The sequence below is a fragment of the Nothoprocta perdicaria genome, unplaced genomic scaffold, assembly GCF_003342845.1.
Source record: "Nothoprocta perdicaria isolate Ctin4 unplaced genomic scaffold, notPer1 scaffold_3, whole genome shotgun sequence".
Taxonomy (NCBI): domain Eukaryota; kingdom Metazoa; phylum Chordata; class Aves; order Tinamiformes; family Tinamidae; genus Nothoprocta; species Nothoprocta perdicaria.
Window position 1 is genome coordinate 1,138,858 of NW_020455532.1, and position 27,029 is coordinate 1,165,886.

At 51.7% G+C, this 27,029-nt stretch overlaps 3 protein-coding genes across 3 annotated transcripts; 2 read left to right on the forward strand and 1 right to left on the reverse strand.

Annotated features, from left to right (window-relative positions):
* Positions 1 to 323: 323 nt before the first annotated feature.
* ARFRP1 (ADP ribosylation factor related protein 1) lies at positions 324 to 10,902 on the reverse strand. Its single transcript, XM_026041904.1, has 8 exons — positions 10,855 to 10,902; positions 10,043 to 10,142; positions 9,566 to 9,653; positions 9,009 to 9,091; positions 8,084 to 8,165; positions 7,482 to 7,552; positions 2,607 to 2,707; positions 324 to 1,406 (listed from the first exon to the last, which is right to left on the reverse strand). Exons 2-8 carry the CDS (start codon positions 10,133 to 10,135, stop codon positions 1,319 to 1,321), a joined length of 606 nt encoding a protein of 201 aa, XP_025897689.1. The 5' UTR covers positions 10,136 to 10,142; positions 10,855 to 10,902; the 3' UTR covers positions 324 to 1,318.
* Positions 10,903 to 11,389: 487 nt separating this feature from the next.
* On the forward strand, positions 11,390 to 17,442 carry ZGPAT (zinc finger CCCH-type and G-patch domain containing). The gene is made up of 6 exons (XM_026041897.1): positions 11,390 to 12,032; positions 12,781 to 12,914; positions 13,400 to 13,558; positions 14,493 to 14,624; positions 15,464 to 15,866; positions 16,325 to 17,442. Exons 1-6 carry the CDS (start codon positions 11,401 to 11,403, stop codon positions 16,461 to 16,463), a joined length of 1,599 nt encoding a protein of 532 aa, XP_025897682.1. The 5' UTR covers positions 11,390 to 11,400; the 3' UTR covers positions 16,464 to 17,442.
* A 4,417-nt stretch (positions 17,443 to 21,859) lies between these two features.
* Positions 21,860 to 23,728, forward strand: LIME1 (Lck interacting transmembrane adaptor 1). The gene is made up of 5 exons (XM_026041997.1): positions 21,860 to 21,975; positions 22,594 to 22,645; positions 22,718 to 22,805; positions 22,885 to 23,144; positions 23,459 to 23,728. Exons 1-5 carry the CDS (start codon positions 21,860 to 21,862, stop codon positions 23,726 to 23,728), a joined length of 786 nt encoding a protein of 261 aa, XP_025897782.1.
* Positions 23,729 to 27,029: the final 3,301 nt, after the last annotated feature.

Here is a 27,029-nt window from a genome sequence, read left to right on the forward strand (position 1 = left end):
TCTGCCTGCCACCAGAGCCAAGTGCAAGAGTTTGCACTGACTTCACCTTTTGCAATTCTGGATTATTATAACACAAATAAAAATACAGAAAAATAATATCCCACTGCTAACAGGTAGATCACAGTCAATGAATGTAAGCAACTCCATTCTAAGGAGGAAGAAAAAGAGCTGATGTTAAAGACACCCTGTCTTACTCCCACAGAGGAGATTTATGTGGCATTTACGCACAGATTACGGCCAAGAGTGACTGAAACATACAGAAAGCAACAGCCATTGCCAAACCACTGCAAAACGCATCCATTTGTTTTTAGAAAAGATAATCAGAAAAATATTACTAATATGTCAACAGAATTACAGTTGGTAGCCACATGAGAAGTGAGCCACTTGACCGTGAGCTGCCTTTTTGTTCTTGCTTGCATCTGCAAAACCACTACATGGCCAAATACAGTCATTGCTGTGCTTAGGCTTGCATCAGTTGCTTCAGCAGGAGAGGTTCAAAGGAGTAGGAAGCTTTATTGCATACTGATTGCTCCCTGMCTAGAGGTTCAGCCTTCGGCAGAGAGAGTACAGAGAGGACCTCGATTCCCTCTGACCACAGAAGATACAAATAATTCTTACCATTAGAGAGACTGGCACAGTAAAAAACAGCAGCGATTTTGAAGGTCACATCCTGTGAAGGATACCCAGGACAGGCAGTCTACCACTGTGCAGCTGCTGGCTTCTGTATCTGCATTTATCACCAGTTACCACGAACCAAGGTGCCAAATGAAATGTGAATGATAATCATCACTGGCTCTTCACATCACACAGGCAACAGGCCAACATGGCCAGTAACACCACGCAGAAACCATGGGGGAGGAACAGAGAGATATCATCTGTGCTCAAAGGACAGCCATCCCCAGGCTCCCCCTCTCCTTTGGGGGTCACCTACCCAGTGCCTTCAAGGGACAGTTTCACCACACTGGCCTCTGTTAGATTAACAAACCAAGAATCACAAAGCAATACAGTAGAAAAATAAGTCCTTGGCATCTGCAACAAAGCGTGCATTGCCAAGGAGCCTTTACAAAGTCTGTGCCCTCAGGTCAATGACTTAATACACAATGCAAGGTATTTTCCCTCCCCSCTCACAGTCAGAATTCTTTGCTCAAGGTTTTGTTTTTTGTTGTTTTTTTTTGTTTTTAGACACAGAAAAAGAATGTTTGTCTCCAAACGCAGGAAAGAATCAGGTTTAAGAGGAATCCTGTGGATCTTCTTCTTTAGAGAGAACAGGAAACTGTGTGGAGAGAGGGTGTCCATTCCTTGGCTAACTTGGAATTTCTTACGTGATGTCCTTCTGTCTCGGGGGTCGGTGAATATTCCTCACCACACACTTCACCATCCATTCAATTCCTTCATTCACTCCTTTGCTAAAGGGGGATAAGAAACAGACAAGATTAAGAATAATAATTAAAGCTTATGGAGTCCGTAACTGACCACTTACAAAAGCAAGTAAAGCATCCTGCCCTTCAGTTATTTGTTGCACTCAGTGTGATAGTTTCCTTATGCATCCAAACAACGGGGAACTGATTTTTTGGATTTTTTACATTGTTATTTAAACTGCATCTTTTATTCTTCTGGTGTTTGTACAGGTCCAGATCCAATTTAGTTAGTCATCAACTCTGTGGAAATCTTGGAAGGAAGCATCAAACCACTTGACGGTCAGCTGGTTTGAGGTTATTTTGCTGCCGCAGCCCCCAGGCCAGATGTATCAAGTCTTCCGATTCCATCTCCTCTTTTATGCTATCATCAGTGCTGGGGTTGCCAAGCAACTCCCTGGTTTGTATAGCTTCCCAGTCAGAACTTCCACAATTTTAGTTCACACTCAAAATAAAAATCTTGAGAGGAAATTCCACACAGATCAAAACTAGAAGCATTTCCACAAAACAAACACACAAGTTGTAAAGGTTCCATTTCAGGAGATGATTACCTAACACTTCTCTTCCAGTCAGTGTTTAACCACTGTTGTGATGGTCATTTAACCGTTTAATGGCATTCGATTCTTAGCAATAGGGACAACACATATTTTTCCCCTCACGAGTTGGAAAGTTTTTCTTCTCCTATCAAAGCTTTCTTGCAAGATTTAACATAAGTCAAAGCCCTGCATTCAGGTCAGGCAGACACTAACAGAGATGACAATATTTCTAGCCATCCATAAYAGACTTATACCAAATACCACTTTTAACCCAAAGAACTCACAGTGGTGTATATATGTGTGTATCAGTGTTGAGCAGCTATGTTTTCTTATTTATATTGTCAGGAACTGCAGCAGGCCAACCAGAGCAAGGATGATTATGCTTTGAGAGGAGATGATAAAGCTCCAAACACCTTCAAATCCTGCGGCCCCGAGTGAGTCAGCAGGCAAAGCTTGTACATTTTCAGCACGTTTTGTCCAAGTTATTTACACATGAAGCTACTGACCTACTGCAAGTCCAGGGTCAACAAACAAGTGGCCGTCATTGCTGGGAAGGAAGCAGAGCTCGCTTTCATTTCTACTGCTCCCCAGAGTACTTTTGTCCATACGTGACACCCTGTAACTATTCTGTTAACCAGAACATTCTCATACTTACCCAGTCAGGGCAGAGCAAGCTTGTGTCAGGCAATCTCTCTTTCCAATTTTGTTAATGCAGTCACTAAAAGCAGTCTTGATATCAGGTATTGACAGACAGGTCTGCAAGTAAAAAGCAGAGTTCTTTATGCTACAAAAGACAGTGACYTTCTTCTAAAATGAATCCCACCGGGATCATGCTTCTGTTTCAGTGAGGATTGCACGATGGCATTAGGTGAAACTCCCTTACCCACAAACATTGCAAATTCACTTATTTAGATTCCAAAAAACTGAACACATCTCTACTGCAGCACAGACACCACTCAGACACACATACATTTCTCACTCCCCTCTGATCCTCAGCAGGAATATTTCTAAGCAAATCCAGTCATGAACATGAGCACAACCTGTCCTCCCCCTCTGGATACTCTTCCAACCTTTCCCAAGGATTGCACGCGAGCTCTGGTTGGCAAACATCCTCAGGGGTGGCTGGTGTCTTCCTACGAGCACATTCCCAGAAAATCATTGGGGCAGGATCTGCCCTACATCTCAGCGTGTTCCTCCAGGGTATGTTCCCAGGGAAAATTAGCATGTTCCATGTCCTCCCTGGGCAGGTTTGCTTACATTTCACATGCAGGAGAGCATGGTTTAAAATACACAACTGAATAAACCACCCCAGGAAGCTAATGTATTACTGTCCTTACATAAGCCCCAGAAAACAAACGAACAGCCCTTTATTTTTAAGGGTTACAAAAGCAAGCAAAAAAGTTCAAGAGTACTCATATCACAAAAGACAACATCTGCCCTACTGAAATCTAGATTTGTACGCTTGTTCCCTAAGCATACAACTAGCAATGAGAAAAATCGGCAGCCTTTAATTCCTTTTCTGACCTCAAAATTCACTTTCTCTCGAAGCCTTGGACAAACCATAATGCACTCTAGCTGGCCATGAGCCGAACTTCCTTCTCCTCCCTGCAAAAGCATTTTAGCCCTTCAATTAGGCTCAAATCTATGTGTTGGGCAAGTGTTTGTTGAGATTCCAAGCGAAATCGTGAGGATTAGTCCAAGCGATTGTATACTTTGGAAGTACAGGCAATATGCAAACAGAAATTTTGTCTCCTACAAATCTGGGCCTTAACTGTGCACGAAGATGGAAATGAATGATAACAGCTATCTATTTTGCAAAACATCAGTTCTGGAAAAATTAAATATAGGAAATTACTGTGGGGATGAGTAGGTGACAAATAAGCAGGCTTCAGTATTTACAAATAAGATGGGTTCTTAAGAAATGGGTTTAATGGCACCCAGCTCACCCAATGCCCTTCAATCCAGACTGGTGATTTTCCACTGCAAAAGGCCCCAAATCCATTAATTGTGCAACTTGTGATGATGACTGTATTCTCCTATGACCTACTTGCAGTTTCAATTGATGAGCTGGAAAGTGCATTCAAAATGTTACTCACTTGACAAAAGTTGTAACAAGCTATTTCAATATTTTAGCTTTTTCAAATGAAAAAGCCAAAAATTCATAAAGATGAGCTRTCATCCACTGGATAGTTAAAAAAATGAAATCAAGTATTACAGTATTAAAAACTTCCCCTTTTCTGGCCAATGAAGGCTTCTTAGAGAATGTCAAGTTAATTTTGACGAGGTCAACATTTCCATTGCTTTTTAGAGCCCGTGAGTAGCAAAGACAGCTGGACATGAAAAAAAGCAGCTTAATTTCTACTTGCATTGGCCTGTGCAAAGCAGTCAGGCAACGGACTTGCCAAAAAAGATCAGCAGACCAGGTTACCTGCACACATCCAGGGCAAACTGGCAGCTTCTGTCCCYGGAAGCTGCACAAATCCCATCTCCTTCACCTTGCCTACATGAGGCCTCCGAGAAATCCACCTTGCCAAATATAGCTTAGAGTTGCTGTAGCTCTTAAATATGAATATATATATTAGTTAGCATCTCAAACCATTTTGGCAGTTCCTTTTCTTAGTTCCCAATATAGTCATATTGGCTTGCTCTAACTTCCACAGAACTGCCCAGCCATCAGCTTATGTAAAAGTTTGGTTGGGGATGGATTTTGCTGCTAAGGAGACTTTGCACTATTCACTTTTTTTTTTTTAATAGTCAGCCATCACTACATCACAACACAATTTGTTTTGATATGTAATAAATAGCACAGTACTCAAAGTACAAGAACAAGCAGCAAAGGGGATAACACCACTAAATCTTGCTTTAGTGTCCAAGTGGAAGCCATGAATTAGAACCCTGTCTTAGAACAGAGGAAGAAGTAGGTGAGTCATCATTTAATCCAAAAGCGTTTAAGCTTCTCATCCTTCAAAGAAAAGGTCAGCAGTGGCTTGAGTTTCCTTCCCTTTTCCTCCTTCCTAYCTCTATTAGGAAAATATTTGTTTATAGATGCGTTTTGTTTCTCAATTGAAACCACATAAACCAAGAGCAAATTACRGAAACTGGATCATCTGTGATCACACAAGCAGCCCATTTTCACAACACCAAAATCTACACATGACCTTTCTGGAGCAGTCTTCTCTACTGCACGTTTCAGACAAACCTCCCACAACCTGAAGACCTGTATTTCTATCTCCTCTTTCCCTAAAGTGGGCATGCTAAAATATCTACTACGATGGCTTTTCCAGACAGTCTACCCAGGGTTGACCTGGCTGTACAACAAAGTTCATTTTATGAAGGGTTCAGAGGAGCATTTTTCAAATTTGACAGTCAGAAAGGGCACATGCTGAAGTGCATGAAGAAGCATGGTGGTGATCTCAGAAACAGTCATCCACAGAAAAACATCAGTGGCTCTTTCAGACAGGATTTGCAGAGTCTATTTGCCAAATCCATTGTGGGAAAAGACAATGATGTTGCTTAGCTTTGTATTAGGATTAAATCTGAAATGCAAACAGGCTCTTCAATTATCTCAAGATAATCGGTGAACAAAAGTAAAATTGGAGCTGAGAGCAGAAAGGCTGATAGCCTAGCTAAAAAGAGCAAAAAGTCTAACCCACCTGAGCCATGTTCTGCACATTGTTTTTTAACCATTTGCAGTCTATGCTGAACTTCATTCTCCTGATGCTGTCAAACAGCTCCTGCTTGGCAGCGCTGGGTAGCAGATGCAATTTACTCAAGAGCGGTACTATTAATAGAAGATTTTTTTTTTTTTTAAATAAGAGGAATCCAGAGACAAGGCCAAAAATTATTACAATTCATATGATTTAAGGCACTTCAAGAACTGGGTTTCTGTGAGTCAGACTTGAAACATTTAATAGTTTACTCTGAGAAATGTAATCTTTAAAAAAAAAATCTGTCATACTACTACTGATGCATCGCACCACGAATTCTGCTGGCCTTTAAAGATGTAATCATGAACAGCTGCACTATCCTCCATCTGCGAACACCAGCAATGTTAAGAAATCGTTTGCATTTCCTTGTTAGAATCTCCCTTAACAAAAGGGAGAAGCTGGGGAAAATTCTCTGCTACAATTAGCTTGGACAGCCAAAGCTGAGAAATTTCTGTTAGGGATAATCCATTGTAATGTTTATTTTCTTTCAGAAGTCTTTACTGCTGCTAGATCAGCAGATCTTCTAGCTTTTCTAAGCCTCACTTGAGAGAGCCTGAATAATTATGGCAGAATAAGCTATAGTTCCTTTGATATTTTGTTACTAGCATTCAYGTTGCTTTACCATGTTTTCATACGCAAGACCATATTCTAGAACTAGGCCCCTAAATGTGTGTAAAACCTAGATGTTTATTAAAATTAATCTACTTCCAGTCAGTATGATTTTGCTGATCTCGACACACAACTGTGACTGCAGAAAGGCAGAAAATCTGTGGGTTGGTCTTGGACCCTCTAGAGAGGGCATGAGTCACAGTCTTTACCTTGAAAGCCTGTTCCAGATACCTCTTTCCAGCCATGTTAAGAAAAATCTTCACTTTTTTAATCTCTTTTCATTAGTCCTGTGCCAGAAGAGCTGGCTTTTATAGCATGCCCAGAAAACAAAACATGCCTATACAGATATGGGTAAAACTGGGTCACTGCATAGAGTTTCTTTCTCAATAGCTAAAGGAAAGGCTGCAGACTGCTCCCTGCTGTAGGGCTGCAGTACTGCAGGGAAGTGAAAACTTAATATTCTCATTTCCACACAGAAGACAGACAGTCAGCACTGTCAACGGGTAGAACAGTTCATAGCAAATCCAGGACCAGAAACCAGGAGTCCTGGTTCTTAATCTGATGCTGTATCTTATGTAGAATTAGATTTCTATAACTGTTACAATCATCAGTAAAAGCGAGATTTGCGTGCTGTGTAGGTACAGCCAAATCCTCTTCCGAAAGTGRCAGCTATAGAAGTCTGCAGGATTTCCTACAATGACTTTCTTTGAGATAATTGTGGAAATCCAGGGGAAGCATTAGGATTCTTGAAACAGACACCACAGCTGCAAGTTATGCTATTTCAAACTCCACTGAAAGTGTCTAGCTCCATCTAGAGAAAAATCACCCAAGTTACAGCACTGCAATTCCAGGAACAGCATYCTAAACAGAAGCTCATTAAATTCTATTTTGCTGAATAAACAGGAACAACAACATCAAGATACCAAGTCACAGTAAGGAATAACCACCRTAGTTTCTTATGTTATCACAAATAGTTCAAAATAGCTAGGATATATATATATGTCTACAGTAAGCTAGATGGTATTGCTGCAAAAGAGATGGAGAAGAAGTGAAAAAAAGGAAAAACTAAATTTATAACAATTATTTCTAGTAGAAGGAAGACTTTGTTAGGCACCAGTCTTGGGACATGAAACAAATATAACACGACCATACACAGCTCACCTTTTCAAGTCTCATTTGCTCACTGAATACCTACATTTTAAAAATGATCTTACCTCTACATCCTGCTTGTTAGCTAATACCAGAATGGGAACTCCTTCCAGAGCTTCGCTAGTAACCATCTTCTCTATAAAGCACAGAAACAGAGAACAAGAGAGGTTTAGCCAATTCTAGAAGACAAAGTTGTGCAAATACGTGACACATGATCTAGGCACAGGGAGGAAGCAAGAGGAATATCCCTATTGGTTTGATCCAACCCAAACTTTCAGGACTACATCCTTCATGTTACCTTTTCTTGAGATCAGACTCAAAACTTTATCAACAAGGAAGTTACTAAAAAAAATAACTCAAGTAGTAAACATGGAACGAGAAATTTGAGTTCTGAAATAAACAAACATACAAAGAGATCCCGGGTCATTCTAGGCAATGAAACTGAGGATTATTTCTGGACAAGACCATCAATAATCTTAAATAGCTCACTGACCTCACCACTTTCACCTCAGAAACACAGTCATGTACTATGCAAAGGTTCAAAAAACACAACAAACGTGTCATCAGCAGAACACAGCTTATTTCAATGATACAGAAAGACACACTAATAATGACAGAACGGTGACAATCACGAAATCATAGTGCTGGTAAAATACAGTGTACTCACCAAAAGCTCTTTTAGATTCCGAGAGCCTCTGCTCGTCAGTGGAGTCAATAACGTAGATCACTCCGTGCGACTCTGCATAATACTGAAATGATAACAGATATTGGTGTATGTAGCARCTAGGTTCACCTCTTCTTCACATATTTTAATATACAGGCAAGGAATAACCAGTGAGAGCTAACTATTTCCACAAGATTTGTTTGCAGAGAAGAATGGTGGCACATAAAAGGCTTTGCCTGTCCTGTTCACAGGCCTGCTGAGCCAAATACCTGAAGAAATTTATCTGCAGCCTCCTTTTCTAACCCAGGTGATTACAGGCAGAACTTGCTGTTTCTTTAAACCTGATCTACTGTACAGTTGAGCAATAATTCTCAAGTGACTGTTAACAGTAGCAGCAGGAATACAAGGCTTGATGAAATAATGAAGTCAAGGGTGCATGTGGAATGTTTGCTTGGCCTGCAAATGTACTGCTCTAATATTCTTTGCCAGACATCTGGATTCCGTGCCTTGTGCTCAGGACTCCCAATAACACTTTGGTTTTTAGCTACATTAAATGCTGTCCAGATGACAAGGCTCAGAATTTCAAATCATATTTCATTTTATTTAGAACTAGACTATAGCTTTCATATGAGTTATCCAATATTTCTTTTCAGGTCTCTCTGTGACTTTGGGTAAAAAAACTACCACTAATATGACTTCATTTGTTACAAGGGATAATACTTGCACAGTCCTCACACTGAGGTTGATAATTAGGTTCTGTAAATGATRATGCAAACATTAAGCATCATCTTTGCAAACCTTGCAGATAAAACTGAAACTCTGGAAGAGCTAAAGCTAAATATTTGGGTTACCAGCAAGTCTTTATGAGTACTAAATGACTGTATTTCTCCAATTCTGAAAGAATTATAAGAAAAAGTACTTCCCCAACCTTGTCCCAAAGRGACTGCAGCTCCTCCTGTCCTCCAAGATCCCAGAACATCAGGCGAGTTTTGCCAACATCAATAGTCCCAACTAGAGGGAAAGAAGAAAAACCCAATCCAGTGAGAACAGTCCATATGTTCCAAAAGACTGCATGCATGTAAGGCCCCTAAGCAGGCATGAAACAGTCTTCCACATGACCAAGTCACATTCACTGCTACTTTTAACAAGAGAAGAATACCCTAGAAGATAGTGGCAAATAAGATAAAGTAGAGTCACATCAAAATAAATGAGGATCTGGCCAGCAAACTTAAATGGATCTTAGCTTAACTACTCAGCATAGCCCTGAAATGGGATACAATTCTTGAGAGTTTGTGTTTTTCTCTTCAAAGGCTAAGTGAGTGAATTTATTCTCTTGCAAAAAGAATGTGGAGAGGTAGGAGATAAGATCTCTGTTTATAGGAACCRTTTTCCCCCTGTTAATTCTTCTTCAAAGTGGCAAATCAAGGCAGCAATTTGTGCAACTTCACAGGAGAGGTGGAAATATTTCCACGAGGATTTACTTACTGTTTAAACCTACAGTGGTTGTGATTTTGGACAAACTCATTCCTTTGTAGTTCTTTGTAAATCGAGTTTTAGTTTGTTCAAGGAAGGTCTGAAAAGGAAAAAGAAAAAGTAACTACTCTCAAACATTGTASCAGCCTGGGCAATACTGATTAAAACCTGCCTTTTCCTCATGACAGGAACCTGTCCCAACAGCTAGTGCAGGAGCTAACCTTGGAACAAACCACTCCTCTTGTTCCCTCCTTTAGCAAAGAAAGAGGGGATCCAAGGTGATTATGGAATTACCAGAGTCTCACCTATATCCCTGAAAGCTTATGCTAAATTTAAATACAGGAGAAGAATTGATTCTTGCAGGTAATAACACTAAAGTATTCTGTTAAGAGCTGGACAGACCTGCCTCTTGGAAGTTCTATATTTGGAAAACAGGAATGTTTAGAACCGCAGGTGCCCTCCACATGATTGGTAATTAAGGGTACTTACCGTTTTACCAGCATTGTCCAAACCAAGGATCAAAACACAGTACTCATCCCTCTGGAACATGTATTTATAGAGCCCAGACAACAGCGTATACATCCTGCTCCTGCAACACACACACACCAAGAAATCACTCATAAAGGTGTTTCCAGAAGGCTCTCATTTCACAAGAGAAGTTTTTCCAAAACCCAAGAAACAGATAGTGGTACAACCCCAGGTCAAGTCATAGACCCAAAGTCACAGGGAAAAGAGAAAAACAAACCAAAAAAGGCAGCTTTTCAGATGCACACATGCAGCAGGTCAGCTTGCACAGGCTTTGCCCCTATTTACACACATGGCCAAACTTCCATGGGACACCTCACCCAGCACAAACCCACCGCTCCCGTGGGAGCTCCCGTGGCCGTTCCGAGGCTCAAAGCTGCCAAACTCCCCCGAAGGCTCCGGGGCGCAAACACAGCGTGCAGAACRACACCAGCTGCACACAAATGTCCCAAATAGGGGCTCTGAGTGCAAACACGTTGCACAGCCCCATCCCTACAGCTCTATCGTGGGTCCTTAGTGGCCGCACTGAGCAGGGAGTGCCTCACTTCTAGGATAAGCACAAAAACGCTGCCTATCTCTACTTAGGCCTCCCCCGGCAACCGCCTCCTGCTTTAGCACCCGCAACTCGGCTGTTTCACCCCGCAGGCCCCGCTCCCCTCGCGGCCCGGGCCTCCCCCGCCGCGGCGCCGGGCCTCTGCAGGGCCTCGCGCAGCTGCCACGTCCCCGGGTCCCCCCGCGAGCTCCGGATCCGGAGCACGGGCCCCGCAGCCCCTCACCGAGCACCGGAGACACCTTCACTCCTACCCGACCCCGCGCTCCCCTCTGAGGTACCGGCCGCCCGCGCGGGGCACGCTGGGATATGTAGTTCTCACGCTGCGGGCAGAGCGGCGAAGCCCTCTGGAGGGACTGCGACTCCCAGAATGCCTCGCGCTCCGCCCCGGATAGCCTCTGCGCAGGCGCGGTAAGGGGCGGGGCTATCACCTSGGGGCGGGGGGAGTGAGACGTGGGCTAGAGGAGCCGGAAGTGGGGTGGTGTGGGAGGCGGAAGTTGGCGGGGTGTCATGGCGGTGCTCCAGGGGAAAGGGGGSAGCCGGGGGGTGAGTGAGGCGGGCGGGCGGACGGGCCGGGAGCGGGGGGTCCGGGGTGATGGTAACGTGTCGTTTAATGTTCCCYGCTGCAGGCGCCGCGCCGGGCCGCGCCGGGGCGGAGCGACAGGACGGCGGGTTAGGCGGCGGCCGGCGCGGGCCYCATCGTGCGTGGAAGCGACGCGGCCGCATGTGCTGTGGGAGCCCGGCGAGCGCGACGCGGCCCGTGGGCGCCGCCATGGACGAGGGCAGCCTGGAGGCGGCGATCCGCACGTACCGCGGCCAGCTGCAGCAGGTGGAGCTGGCCCTGGGCCTGGACCCCGCGCAGCAGACGGACCTGCTGCAGCTGCGCCACGACCTGCGGCAGCTCATCGAGCTCACCGAGGCCAGCCTCGTGTCCGTGAGGAAGAGCAACCTCCTGGCCACGCTCGACACCAGCGCCGCCTCTTCCCGCCCCGCCGGGGAGCAGCAGGTCGAGCTGGGCAGCTCTGCCCAGGACGAGGAATACGAGGCTTTTAAGGAAGCTATTGCAGAGCTCGGGGCTGAGGATGAACCTTCGGCTGCTAACRAGGAGATACCGCCACGGGGAGGGGAAGAAACTCATGGGAAAAGTGAATCAAAGTGCGGTGAAGAGGAGGAGTCTGACAAGGAGGAGGAGGAGGAGGAAGAATTGAGTGGGATGAAGGTTAAAGCCCCATACTACAGTTCTTGGGGGACCCTGGAGTACCATAATGCCATGATTGTGGGCACTGAATACTTGGAAGATGGCAGYGTGGGAGTGCGAGTGCTGTATCTCTATCCAACGCACAAGTCTCTGAAGCCCTGCCCGTTCTTCCTGGATGACAAGTGCAGATTTAAAGAGAACTGTCGGTAAAAACGAAAGGGGTGGAGGGAAGATTGTGGCCGTGGCCTTGCCAAGGGTCTTGTCACTCAGGGGGAGAGAATTCCTCTGAAAGTGCCATGTTTGGCTCTTGTACCAGGTGTAATTTTGCCAAAAACGTATTTCTTTCTGTTTTTAAACTCTGACATGGTAASCAGTGGCTTCAAACGGTTTGACTGCATCCTTCAGCTAATGCAGAGAGAAATGGTAAATTCCGTGGGGAAATGTAGGGATTTTGCCTATTCCATTCAGTAGCTAAATTAGTAATGGATGAATTCATTAAAAAAAAAAAGGCCCCTAGATAGTGCATGCCCCCAGGGTGCACAGAGAGGTCCTGGAGGCTCCCCTTTGGAGATTTCAAAACTTAGCTGGATAAGGCCCTGATCCACCCGCTCTGCCTGGGAAGCTGGTCCTGCTGCAGGCGGGAGATTGGGCTGGAGAGCCTTGTTTCTGTCTGATCCTGTTTCTCGAAGGACACCTTTATTTCTTTTACTGGGCAGGCCACTGGCAAGAGGAGCTTAATTCCCTAGCATAGAGTGCATCGCCGAGTGGCATAAACAGTGTCTTTAGGATGAAAATTGAAGGATTTCTTGCATAGGTGAAGTAGTGTGTGATAAAACTTTGATAATTATTGGTGATTCATCGGCGCTGATAAGTAGCTCATATTTTTTTTTAATGAGCTCTTTATCCCCTCTGCAAGTGGGATAGATACAGCGCCTCTTCCACCATCCCTGGCAGGTTTTCCCACGGGCAGGTGGTGTCCGTGGAGGAGCTGCAGCCGTTTCAGGAGCCCGATCTGAGCACCCTGGAGGTGGGCTCGGCCTGCCTGGCAAAGCACAGCGATGGAATATGGTACACGGCAAAAATAACCGGTGAGTCGGYGTGCAGGGTGTCCTGGCAGGCTCTGGTACAGAACGTGGGTGCTTAAGTGGAATTAAAAAGTTGACAATTTTGTTTGGTGATTGAAAAAAACACTGATTAAGTTGTTACAAGTCTAAACTGAAAATTTAGAAATAGTGCCCTGGGCCAAGTGGGGGTTTATTCCCACTTTCTTTCCTCCTTTGACTAGGTCTGAGGGAACAAATTTGCCTTCTCTTTGTCCTCTCTGCAGCCTGTCTTTTGTAACTTTTAGAAATAATTCCCCAAGTATCCACAGAAGCACTGTGGAAATAGCTCTTCATTTCAGTGGACACTTCTCCCTTCTAGACAAAAATCTGGAGCAAAAACATCCATAGTTTTCTTTATACATGTTCYATGGCTCTCCTTGCTCTGCACCTGAAGCTAACTGCTGTGGAAGGCCTTTTGCCTGCTGCATGTTGCACACTGAGCTCCTTTGCAATTGTTCTTCCTTCTGTAGACATTGACAGTGGCTACTACACTGTGAAGTTTGATTCCCTGCTGCTAAAGGAAGCTGTCGTGGAAGGAGATGGTATCATTCCACCGCTGCGAAGTGAGGAAGGCGCCTCCTCTGCTGAATCTGATGAAGACAGCGTTGATGATTCTGGCTACGCTAAAGGTAGAGAGTTAAAAAGAGCCTGAGCAAAACCAGCCTGTGGTCTCGGTTTGCCCTCCTCTCTGGGACCTGCTGAATTACTCTCGTGGCCTGTGGCTGTCATCACAAGTGTCTGGTCTCTGGGGCAGCAGCCTCTTTACAGGTTGCTGGAAGATAGCAGAGAACCTTGAGTATCTGTTGTGTTACAGCTGCTAACTGCAGTCTTTGTTTCCTGCCCATTACTGGGCTAATGAAAGTTGGAGGTTTCCTTGAGAGCTCCTAACAAATGAAAGTAGAGGGTGTCATTTGCAGGTAGGCTCCAAGCTGTGAGTTTGTGTGTGGGTTTTTTTTGTTGTTGTTGTTTGTTTAGGTTTGTTTTTTCCTTTTACTGCCTGACTGAGTTGAGCTAGTAGATAAATCAAAAGGCTTCTTCGTCTCTCTGACAGGTTCGTGTAATGCTATGACTGTAACTGGAAGTGTTTGGTCCTCCCCATGCCTTGATGAAGTGGGAAGTGGGGTTTTACTCTTGAAAGCTGACACAGAGGGAGCCCAAATTCCTCTTTTAAGATTATGCCAGCAACACCTTCGCTGTGCTGCTACCCTAATTACTTCACAGAGACAAAGCTGTGTCCTAGAGCTCTTCACATTTAGCCTAATTGAGATTATTGGATGCTAATGATGCAAAATCAGCGTAATGGCCTAGAGGAGCCTTGTATTAGCATGGTGCAGTGGAGTGTGCAATGATGCTTTCAGTAGATTCACTGCTGAATCGTACTCTAGCGTATGTCAAAGAAGCAGAAACATCTCCAGGTTGTCCTCTCAGGAACTATAAGATCATATGTGCAGTAAATCCCTGCCTAGAGAGGAGTTTTTCTGCTGTGTGGACCTCCCCTACCCTCAGCTGAAGGTTTCCCGCGGCAGGCTTGTGTTTCACTCATCTTTCTCTTCTGTGCCACAGTGATAGACTCGGGCGTCCCGGAGAACGGGGCATGGACTCCAGCTTGCAGTTCATCTTTTGGTGGCTGGGAAGCCCATACTCGTGGCATCGGCTCCAAGCTGCTGGTTCGGATGGGATATGAGTTTGGGAAAGGTAAGGGGAGAGGGCGATCCGGGTGGTGTGAGGGTTTCAGTTTCTTTGCCTGCCTTGCAGCCTTAGTCTCCTGCTCGATGCCAGGGGCTGCTTGCAGAGAACAAGATAGTGCATGAGGCTAAAAGCCCTTTGCTGAAGGCCTGCTAGATGAGGCCTGGGCTGTGTGATGAATCACACCTATGTGGAAGTGTTAGAAAATGAGAGGGGATATTTCCTCTAAGTAGAGGCACATGTGTGCACCAATACCTGTATGGCAATAACAAATTGGAGTAATTTAGAACCCTGAGCAAGCTCCTGATTAAAGCCGTGAGAACTGTTGTGTGTTCAAAGGCTGTAGGTAGAAGGGAACTTGTCTACGAAGCTTGTGATGTCTGTGTTAAGGCACCGTCTGGCTCTAGACACAGACTGCAGAGCCTGCTGAACAAGCTGCTCCCTAGACAGATTGTACTGAGCCTGGGGGGCTTTAGGATGCTGGTCTGCTGCCTGCTTTAGACTCTAGTCCTTCCAGAGGAACCAAACCAGTTTTAAGGAGAACCTGGCTGAAGCAGCTGAGAATGTGAAGCTGAACCTCCTTGCACAGGAACTGGTCTGGCAGAGGGAATGGCCTGGGGCTTTTATCGCTTATCTGCTGCTGCAGAAGCCTCTTGTCGCTGCAGGCATCACAGATGTCTGTGGCCCTTGCTCCCCGCCCCTCAGCAACCCTGATGGCAGTTCAGACTTTGTACTGCTAAAGCCAAGTGCTTGGTCCAAACTCCCGGCTGTCGGTTGCAGTTTGTGGCAACGGGGRCGGGCTTCGTGTCAGGGGCTTTGTGCGTCTCCTCACGGCTTCTCTCCCTCAGGTTTAGGGAAGAACTGCGAGGGGCGCGTGGAGCCAGTGCAGGCCGTAGTGCTCCCKCGAGGCAAGTCCCTCGACCAGTGTGCAGAGGTGCTCCAGAGGAAGCAGCAGGGGAAGCCGGACGCCGGCAAGCCAAGGAAGGGCCGCGGGAAGGGAAGCGGCGCGCGTGGCCGCAAGCCGCCCCGCAACGTGTTTGACTTCTTGAACGAGAAACTGCGGGGAAAGGGCTCCGGAGAGAAGGCTGGAGGGGCAGCGTTGCCACCGAGGAACAGCAAAGAGATTTACCATGCCAGCAAAAGCACCAAGAAGGCCCTGAGCGTCCGGCTCTTCCAAACCATGGAGAAGATTGAACAAACGCAGAGGGATATCATAGGAATCCAGCAGGCCCTGGAACGTAACATTGGACGGTAGGAAAAAGTCCTCTCTGGGCTACAAGAGGAACTGGTCGTGCTTGGCCCTTCTGGGAAGGGATGGGCTTCAAATCAGGTGTYGCAGCAACAGATGAGCCACGTTTGGGTGAGACGTAGGGGGAAGTAAGAGGACAGAGCCTTTCATATGGTCTGCAGACAGCTCGGTCATGAGCATGTTTGTGTGGGATCCTTCAGGTGGAACCAAGCTGTGGGGAGAGGAGCCATTTGAGGGAAGGTACTGGAGTCCTTTCCTTCCCCTGCCCACGTCCAGTGCTGCTGATGGGCGTCCCAGGAAGATTTATACGTTTTCTAGCTCAGGCTGTGCGGAGCATCAGGCAGCTTTCAGCTYGTCGCTCACGCCAGCCCCGTAGGAAAGGGGGGCCCCTCCCAGGATGAGAGCCGACCTCCGCTCTCGGTGCTCAAGGTGACGTTGTTCTACCACCTTCTGCTTTCAGGCACAGCGTCGCTGCGGCTCAGCTGGAGGAGAAGCTGGCGAAYGCTCACAAGCAGCTGGGGCAGCTGCAGGCCCAGGAAGCCAGTCTGCAGCGGGAGCAGAAGAAAGCAGAAACGCACAAGAAAATGACCGAGTTCTAGGCCGCGAGGGAGGCGTGGGGCTGCAGAGCTCTGGGCCTCGGTCTGCCTGGCGTGAAACTGGGCTGAAAAGCAGCAGTTTTACCAAAACTAGATGCTCCTGAGCTTAGCTCTCCAGGGATGGCGAAGGACAGCCTCTGTCCAGCCCTGAAAGCTTGAGCCTTGTGTAAGGCCTGGCTGCAAGATACGTGATTCCCTGCTCGCTTGCACCCTTCTCTGCTCTCTTCCTGCCGTGGTGGTGCCTCCGTTCCGAGTCTGTCGCCGCTCGGGTGGTGCCGGTGCCGGCTGTGCCCCAGCCGAGCAGGGGCTTTGAAGCCCCACATCCTGCAGCAGCTGTGGCTTGTGCTCGCAGCAGCCACGGGAGCGGGGGCAGGTGGGGGCAGGGTCCCAAGCACGTTGTGGCACAGCAGAAAGGGCACGTCCCTGCTCCCGGTGACAGCGGCACCAGCAGATTGCTGCCAGCGCTCCAGTTCCTCGTGGCGGGATTTCTGTGAGATCTTGGTTACGTTCAGAGTGGTTCCTTGCAGCCCTCTTGTGAGGAGCAGAGAGAAAAGTGGCAGCTTGGAGGTGGATACCAGCAGTCTCGAGCAATATATCCCTTCAGTCTAGCTRTACCAGCATTCCCAGACCATGTTATGTCCAAAACCATTGATTTGACCTGGAAAGTTGCATTATTCCCCAAGCAGCATGCCAAAACTGGAGAAATAAGACAGCAGAGTGYGAGAGCCTTAAACCTTCTAGCCAGGAACAACTCTGTGGGAAACCTCATGCTTCTGCCGTCGTTACTTGAGTTTTCCTGTCCTAGATGGTTTGTAGAACAGGGATTCCCTTTAGATTCAAGAAAATAGTCTCAGAAGGTTGTCCAAGGGTCCAGAGGAGATGGTGGTTCCATTGGGCTCTCTTTCTGGTGGGACTCGTTTTTGTTAATAATTTCATGCCAGTATCTTTAGGATGCATTCTTTTTTCCCCTTAAGTTAAAAAAAATCTCATTCCTTTTGTTCTGTGAGTCATTTTTTTTTCTGATGAAAAGTTTTTCATGTCACTTTTTTTAATCTATTTTCGAGAAAATTAAAAAGCTGTCAGTCTGGGCAGGGCTTCCTCTCCTTATAAGGACCAAGCCTGTCTGATTCACTGCCAAGCTAATCAGAAAATCTAAGACTGAAGGAGATAGGATCAGGGTTGTCATGTCATGTGTAATTTAGCATTACTGCAGACACAGCTCGGAAACCACAGAGCAACAGCAAAATGAAGCAAGAAGAGAAATGTCTTCAAGAATCTGTAGCAGCGACTCTTTCCTCCTGGAAGGTGCTGGGATCCAGCTGCATTGGGCACCAAGGTGCCAGCTCTGCAATGTATGAGAGAGGTGACGTGGTCTCCTATCAGCAGCCATGGGCTTTGAGCCTGGCCTGGACCTTTTCCTTGTCCTGCATTCGTGTTCTCCATGCACTGGGCCTAACTTGAGGGTTTAACAATGGTCATTGAGTGCCCTTCCTTCCCAAATGACCATTTCCCATGTCCAGGCGTTGAGCTATGACAAGGACTGATGTCCCCATGTTCACGTAGGCTGAGGCAGCCCGTGACTGGCAGCCACGTTTTGCAGAGAAGACTTTTAGTTTTGCTTTGTGTTCTCACCCTGCTCGGTGTCTTTTATACTTTGTAATATCAGGCATACGAGCCCTTTGTAATATCAGGCGTATCAGCCATGTCCTGGCTAAGCTGCATTTGGATCACTCAAAACTTCCACAGCTTTGCTTGTCCAACTTCCATTGGAACAGCAGCTGCCTCCCGCCCAAGACACCATGAATAAATTTGTTTATTTTCCTTCCCTCGACGCTTGCGAGGCCCCGAGAGGTGGTGACGGCGCGGGGCAGCCGCCGGGCGCTGCAGCTGGCACTAAAGCGGCGCCGGGGGAGGCGGCAGCGGCCGCTCGCGGTGCGTGCCCAGCCTGTTTGCAGCCGGCGAGGCGGGGAGAGCCCCGCGCCGCAGCCGGGGGCAGGCGCCGCGGGCCAGGAAGCGAGCTGTGGTATCGCCGCCGCCCGAGGAGCAGCGCCCCGCGCTGACTAGAGCCCCGTAAAAGGAGCCCAGTTCTCCGGCGGGATCATCGAGCAAGGGAATGGTTGGATCGCCACCTTTCACGCTCGCTGGCTTTTGAGTTTGTGCAAGGTAAGTGGTTGCTTTCTTGCCTTGCAAACGTGGGTATATTCGGCTAAAGTAGGGGTTGGAAACCCCTTCAAGGCGCCCTGTGCAGTTTGCAGCAGTGTCGGAGCTGCTCTTGCAGCTAGCTGGACTGGAAAGGCAGGATTCCTCCTCTTCGGGGCCCGAGCATCCGCTGGGTTATTTACCAAACTTCCAGGCAGTGGCACGGAGCGGTTTACTGCTTGGGCACCCAAAAGCTGGGCTGGGAGAGGAGGAARAGGCGCTCGGACTTGGCTGGGATCCTATGGCTCAAACCTAGAGGTAGAGCGGGAACCACTTGCTCTTTCGCGGAGATCAGAAGTGCGGGATGCTGTCCTGTCCCCAGCAGAAAAAGGAGAAATAATGCAGTCATTTGAGGGCACTGTACTACTTTTATGGTCTTTGAAAGGCTGTTTTTGGAGACCTGAAACTGGAAATAACTACCGACTTCGTGGCAAGAGAAGCACTGTGGTAGGAGGTGATTCTGGGCGGGAGGGGAAACCTGTGTCCGTAATGCCCTCATTCCCTAGTTTTTGGAGTCTGGCTTTCTGTAAATTCCTCTCTAAATGCAGCGCTGAGGGCTCGGCAGGGCTTGCACCCGCTGCAGCTYGTCTGTTTAACAAACCAACATCCTGCAGTTGCTCCGCAAGTGCTTAGACGTGCAGTTTTGTGCCAAAGTGGGTCTGTTTTCAGCAAATGCAGAAAGGCACAAAGGAGAGAAGGTGCTGGAAGAACTGCAGCCTCAACTGAAGCCGCACGGCAGGAACAGAAGAGTGAGAGCTTGAAGGTAAGTTTTCTGTGCAAGCCAGTCCAGCATGAGCAGCAATGGGGCTGTCATTATGAGCATTGCATGTCCCAGTTTTGGGACATTTGGGCCTTCAGCAAAGTAGTTGGTCCTTTATAAACTAAATAACTAAACCCAATAGGAGCTCAAGCATGAAATGGGTCTCCAACTTCGCTCGTGCTGCCGAAACCCAGGCAGAGCGAGTGAGACCTTGTGCCAGTTCCACATTGGAAATGGTTTCTTTAAGATTTAGTGGTTATACGTCCCGCTGTTTAGGGCAGGTTAAACCTTGCTGACGTAACCATGACGGGGCTTTCGGGTTTGGGGATTGGAAAAAACAAAAGCAAAAAAAAAAAAAAAAAAAAAAAAAAAAAAAAAAAAAAGCCATTTCTGCTCCTTGAGCTGCTTTTCTTGCCGGGCTCCCCAGGGCGCCCTCGCAGCCACATCCACAATTTCTGGTGCAAATCTGCCCGCGGTGTCTGCCCCGCTTCCCTATCCAGGTGGCTTTAGTGGTTTCATGAACTGGTTTTCCTCATCGTCCCGCACTGGATATTGAGTGCCTGTTTAGCTGAATGGGAGGCCAGGCAGAATGATAGTGGCAGAGCTCAAATATACACCAAATCCACTCTTAGCATCGGGGCTCGGCTGAGAAATTGAAGTGCAAACGAAGCGGTTTAAGGTTTTGTTGCTGTTAGAGGGACCGCAGAGCCCGGGAGCCGGAGCCGCTCGGTGCGGCTTTGCACAAACTCTGTCGCGCRCCGGGTTTGGGTCTCCAGCAGCCGCCTGTGCTGGGGTGATCCGTGTAATTAGCCAAGGCTCCGGTGCAAAAGCAGCGCTAATTAAAGCACCCTCGGAGGGAGAAGCCAGCTCTGGTCTAAGCCAGTCCGCCCAGCCCGGTTAGTCCCGTAAACCCGTCTCCGTTTCCACACTGAAGTAATTGCTCTGCAGGGCTCGGGGAGCAGGGAAGGACCCAGAGGTGTGGGAAATCCGCAGGTAAAAGTGCGGCGGGTGAGCAAAGCGGGTCCTGGGCTGAGGGCGCTGGCTGGTAGGGGAGAAGAGCAGGATGGATCCATCCCTCCCTCCAGCCTTCACCCACGGAGGGATGGGTGGAACCTCTCTGCTCTCCCTGTTCCTGGGGTCCTTCCCTGCTCCCGATGCTGCAGCGGGAGGGATGGGAGCCCGGCTGGGGGGCACTGGGCTGCCTGGCTGGGCATCGCTCCCCATGGAGGAACCTGCTCTCAACCTCAGAGGAGGCTCAACGGGCAGAGCTGGGGCAGGGAAGCCCCGCCGGGCCCTGGTTGCTGTGCGAGGGTCACACGAGGCAGCTCGGGACTGGGCCAGGTCCTGCTGGGATCCTTAGGATCGTTATCATGAGGAGCCGGCCACCCTGGCCCAGTTACTGCATCCTCCTGGAGCCCCCTTGTGCCCCCGTGTTCACCAGGCCGCCAGCTACCCTGGCCTCGCTGGGGGCTGCACAGACACGGGGAAAACTCGGGACCAAGATGTTTTTCCACCCAGCAGCAGCCGGGGGGTCTAGTAACACACTGATYTGGGGGGAGGAGAAGGGCTGAGCGCTGCCTGTGAGGTTTGCACCGAGCTGCGGCTGCCATCCCTGCTTGCACCCGGGCTCCTCGGCTTCTCTTGCCCTGGATTTACTGCAGCTCGGTGCAACCGCAACGCCTCGGTGCACCCGGRCTGCGTGGCTGCAGCCACAAGGGCGCGGTGCAGCCGTGCTGCATGGGTGCATCTGCACCAGCTGCATGCACCAGTGCTCATTTGGCACGGCTGCGCCCAYGGCGGCTCCGTGCAGCCGCGCTGGTTCAGTGCACCGGGCTCGCTGGGTGCATCTGCAGCCGCTGCGCCCGGGCCAGCTCGGTGCAGCCGTGCACGCTGCTGCAGGCAGGGCCTGGTGCTCCCGCCCTGCCACGGAGCCCAGGCCCGTTCAGAAAAGGGCCCTGACTTTGTTCTGAGGCTCTCAGGGAGCGCGGGGGAGGCTGGGGAAGGGGCTGGGGAAGCTCGGAGGGGCACAGGGGSCTCTGGTTCCTCCCTAAAGCCCCCAGCCCTGCGGTGCCCCTTGGGGGCACAAGGAGAAGTGGCTGCGGTCTGGGGGGGTTGTAGCCATCTCTGCACATCCTCCTGTGCCCACGCTGCCTGCGGGGACAGCGGGCACCACACGGGGTGACCCCTCTCCTTGCAAAGCCCTCGGGGATGGGGGTCACATGGAGACAGGCAGTGGTCCTGGGGACAAGCAGGCGTCCTGGGGGCAGTGACGCAGCCTGGGGCTGCAGGGCTCCGGCAGCTGCTTTCCCATATTGGAATCGTGAGGCCGAGTGGAATATCGGGGTGGGAGGCCGGGATGAGCATCTTGAGCGGCCTAACGTGGCACCGGTGCCCAACTCGCTCCTGTGTCCATCCGCAGGGCACGGGACGCAGCCGGCCCATGGCGGCGGCGGCGGGCGAGGGGCGGCCGGGACCCCCGCGGCTGCCGCCCGGGGCGCCCCTGGCCCTGCTGGGCGCCCTGCTCTACCTGGGCGCCCTGTGTGCCGCCTGCAGACGGTAGGAGCCCCCAGCCCCCCGGCGCCCTGCTCGGCTTCTGCTCCCGGGGACGCTGCAATGGGGAGGGCTGCTGCCTGCTGCTGCTTGGGGCATCCCGCTGGGGGGCATGGAGCATTCCTATGGGGGGCATGGAGTATCCCGCTGGGGAACAGAGCATCCCACTGGGAGCATGGAGCATCCCAGTGTGGCTTGGAGCATCCTGCTGGGGGTCATAACATCCCMTCAAGGGCATGGAACATCCCAATAGGGACACAGAGCAACCCTCTGTGTCCCCAGTACGGACACAGAACAACCCTCTGGGGACACGGAGCATCCCACTGGGGCGTGTAACATCCCTCTCTGGGCATGGAGCATCCTGCTGGGGTACATAACGTCCCACTGGGGGCATGGAGCATCTCACTGGGGATAGGGAGCATCCTGCTGGGGTGCAGAACATCCCTATGGGGACACGGAGCATCCCGTTGGGGTGCATAACATCCCTATGGGGACAGGAATCATCCCGCTGGGGTGCATAATATCCCGCTGGGGGCACGGAGCATCCCGCTGGGGACATGGAGCATCCCGCGGGATGGATGCTCTGCCTCGTGCACCCCGGCTCAGCCGCACGTCCCCTYGCAGCAAGGCCCGGAAGCAGCAGCCGCCGGGGGACGCGGTGAGGCTGGTGGACAAGGTAAGGGGGCAGCGGGGCCGGGGGGCACGGCGCCCACGGGCAGCCCGGCGCCCACGGCCCCGCCGCCCGCAGGCCCTGCTGCAGCGCGCGCAGCTGCGCTCGCTCAGCCGGTCGGACACGCGGCTGCACGAGCTCCTCCGCGTCAGGCCCGAGGGGCAGGGTGAGTTGCCACCATGGGATGTCCCCGTCGTGTCCCCCAACCCGTGCGTCCCCATCACCCCCAAATCCCTCTCCCGCAGGTGCGCGGCCGGCCAGCGCGGAGCTGCTGCAGGCGCCGGGCGCCGCGGGCAGCGAGATGCTGCAGCGGGCGCTGCCGCAGCCGCCGCGCGCCCGCCCGCCCGAGCAGCCCTACGACAACCTGCCCGCGGCCCCCGTGCGCTGCCCCGCGGCCCCCGCGCGCCCCCCGGTCCTGGCCCCGGCCACCGCTGACTACGCGTGCGTGCGCAAGGCACCCAGGGCGGCACCGCGGGACGGGCCGGCCCAGGAGCCCCGTGCCAAGGTGAGGGGCTTGTGCCCACCGGGACACTCAGTGGGACCCGGGTCACGGGTTGCACYGACGGGCTTCAGGGTGGGGATTAGGGAAAATATCTCCAGGGAAAGAGAAGTCGGATGCCGGAACAGGCTGCCCAGGGAGGCAGTGGGGTTGCTGTCCCCGGCAGTGTTTGGGGAACGTGTGGAYGGGGCGCTGAGGGCCACAGGGTAGCGGGATGGTGGCTGGGGGAAGCGATTGGACTTGGATGATCTTGCAGGTCTTTTCCAACCAAAATGACGGGCTGAGGGCTGGGGTGGCCGCTCAGGGCGCTCGCCTTGCAGGTGGAGGACATGTACTCGACCGTGTGCAAGGGCGGCAGAGGGAGGGCGCCGGCGGCCGCTGCAGCGCCGGGGCCGGCGCGGGCGCGCGAGGCCGCCGCGGAGCCCTGCTACGCCTGCATCGCCGAGCCCCACTACGAGGCCGTGGACGGCGCCTGGAGCAGGGCCAGGGACGCGCCGCGGCCGCCCGAGAACCTGTACGAGAGCGTGGGCCCCGCGCGCGGCACCGCGACGGCTCCCAACGGGCTGCACGTCTACATCACCAACCTCTAGCTGCAGCCTGCGGCGCTGCAGCTCCACGCTGCTGCGTGCCCGTGGAGCTGCGTGCCTGCAGTGTTGCAGCCCCATGGAGCTGCATGCCTGCAGTGTTGCATCCCCATGGAGTTGCATCCCTGCAGTGTTGCAGCCCCATGGAGTTGCATCCTCTTGGTTTTGCATCCCCATGGAGCTGCATCCCTCTGGCGTTGCATCCCCACAGCCCTGCAGCCCGGTGGTTCAGCAGGAACGGAGGGCACGGTGATTCAGGGACGGGGCAGCACACTCCTTACCTCCGCTCTCCTGTATATACATCTATTTTCCATATTATTCTTTTCTCCCTTTTCAAGCTGCTTTGGCCCATTCCCGCCTGCCCGTGTCAGGGTGTTTGGGTGCCAGGGGCTGCGTGTGCCAGGGCAGCACAAGGGAAACATCGTGTGCGGGGGGGATCTCCCGTGTCTAATTGATCTGAGCTCCTGCCATGGGCAGGGACTGCCCCGTGGTGACGGGTGCCCTGGCAATGCCAGGGATGCAGCCACGTGCGTGGAGCCAGGCATGGAATAAACACATGTGGATGGATGCTCCTGGCACGTGGAGGTGGGAAATGGCCTGACCCCCACTGAGGGGACACTGGGGATATGGAAGACACTGGGAATATGGAAAACTCTGTCCCCACATGGGAACTGGGAGAGCCACTCATGGGACAGGATCCCTGGGCSAGCCTGCAGTGTGGGAACACGGTCGCCTGCAGTGCAGGACATTGGCCACCAGCAATGCACGACCTGGGCCACCAAGTGCTGCAAGACCTGGGCCACCTGCAGTGCAGGACCTGGGCCACCCAACGATGTGACGACACCCGGGCCACCCTGCAGGGTGGGAGCAAGGCTGCCTGCAGTGCAGGACATCGACCACCTTCAGTGCAGGACCTGACAACACGACACCTGGGCCACCCGGCAATGTGGCACGTGGGCCACCTGCAACGCAGGACCACGGCCACCCAGCGCTGCAGGACCCCGATGTGCCACAATGCGGGCCCTGGGCCCCCCTGTGGCCCAGAATCGGGCCCCGCTGTGCGAGCGGAGCCGGGCCRCCCCGCAGCGCCCTGAGGGAGCCCCGGGCCCCGCGCGGCGCCAGCTCTTGTGCAACGTCGCGAGACGGCGGCCGCGGGACTTGCATAATATTTAAATGGATTAAAGAAGCCAGCTCAGCATTTCGGTGTTAAAGATTAAACGAGCCGGGGGGGCAGCCAGGGCCCCCGTGATAAAGCCGGGACTTGCTCTGTTAGGAGCGTTCCGGGGTGGAGAGGCACCGTTGGCGGCAGGGACCTGCTCCTTCCTCAGCTCCTTTGGGGCTGCGTGCAGGAGGGCGCCAGGGCCCCTTTTACCTGGGGGTGCTGGGTCCCCTTGTACCGCCCGGGGTACCACGTCCCCTTGTACCGCCCAGGGTACCACGTCCCCTTGTACTGCCCAGGGTGCTGGGTGCCCTTGCACTGCCCGGGGTGCCAGGTCCCCCTATACTGCCCAGGGTGCTGGGTGCCCTTGCACTGCCCGGGGTGGAAGGCTCCTGTGCTCCGCGGCCGCCTCCGCCTCTGTTTCCCCAGCAGCCGCGGGGCAGCGGGATAGGAGGCCGGAGGGATGGAGCAGCCCGGTGGCCGCTGGCAGGGCGGCRCCAGGGATGAAGGCTGCTTCATCCGCACTCCTCCTCCTCCCGCGTCTTCCACAGTGCTCCCATCCCAGCCTGCGGATTCAGGAGCCCTTTTCCCAGGGGCTCCGAGCTCATTCCGTGCTGTTCCATCAGCGCTGGGGTGGCACCTGCGGCCACCCAGGGACCAGGACAGCGGGGACACCCGGGTTATTTGGCTGAGCAGCTCTGCTCTGCGCGGCGCGGGAGGCAGCTCCGGGCGCACCCGCCGGGCACGCGCTGCCCTCCTCCCACCAGCACCCGCAGCTGCGGGAAACACCTTCCCGGCGGTGGGAACGGGARGGAAATGTGGCAAAGCCCCCCAGGGACCAGGCTGGCGGCCGCACCGGGAGCGCATCCCGCATCCCTGCGGAGCTGCGCACGGATCCGCAGCTCCCGCCTCCCTCCGTGGCTGTGCCCGCCGTGGGACATGCCCGGCACCGTGCCATTGCCAACACGCTGCCAGCCGCTGCCCCGGGGCTGCAGCCGGGGAATGACGGGGTGTCCCTGGGGGCAGTTTTGGGGCAGTTTCATAATTTTTTGGGAGTCTTGCAGCTTTCGGGGAGCCTTATAACTTCTGGAGCACTAACACATATGGACAAGTGCCTATAACATATAGGAGTGCTTTAACTTTGAGGAGGTGCCTATACCTTCCAGCGGGTTGATAACTTCAGGGAGGGCTGATAACTTTTTGGGGGACACCTAAGGTTTGGGGGAGCTATAACTTTTGTGGAAGCTCCATAACTTATTGAGGGCTCTGTCAACATCGGAGACTCCTATAAATTTAGAAGACACCCTATAATTTTGGGGGGAGCATTATAAATTTTGGGGGAGCCCTATAATTTATGGGGTGCTATAACCCAAGGGCAATCCCTATAACGTCTGGAGGAGCCCTATATGAAGTAGCATCCCTTATATCTTTTCCAGGAGCTCTGGAACTTGGAGGAGAGCACCATAACGTTGAGGACCCTATAGCTTATAGAGGGTCCTATGACTTTCATGGAGCTTTGCACGCACACAGCATTAGGAGGAGCCCTTTTAACTTTTGGGGAGCCCTATGAGTTTTAAGGAAACCTACATTCTGGGGGAGACCCCTGTAACTTCTTTTGGGGGGGTTCTTATAACTTTTATAGGAACCTTTTAAGTCCTGGGGAAACCTATAATGTTAGGGGAGAGCCTGGTAACTTTTGAGGGAATTCTACGACTTCGGGGGTCCCCCAATAACTTATAAGTCCCCCCCCCTTACATGGGGTACCAGGTGACTTGATGGGGCCCTATATTGTATGGGGGGCCTTATAACCCTGGGGGGATACAACTTACGGGGGGGTATTAACTCTGGCTGGAGGCTATCGGGTTAGAGCCACCCTTGTAACTCCGGGGACGGACTGTAACTTAGCGGGAACGTTTAACCGTCTCCGGAGCCCTACAGCACGGGCGCAGCCGTGTAACTGAGCGGGGGAGCRCAAAATTTCGGGACCTCCGTAACTTATGGCGGAGCAGCAACTTTGGGGAGGGGGCGGGGGACTTTTCGGCGGCCGGTGGCGACGGGAGGCGGGCGCGGGGGTGTCGTGGGCCCGGTGCGAGGGGAGGGGGCGGCGGCGCGAAGATGGCGGCGGCGGCGCCGGTCCCTCAGGCCGGG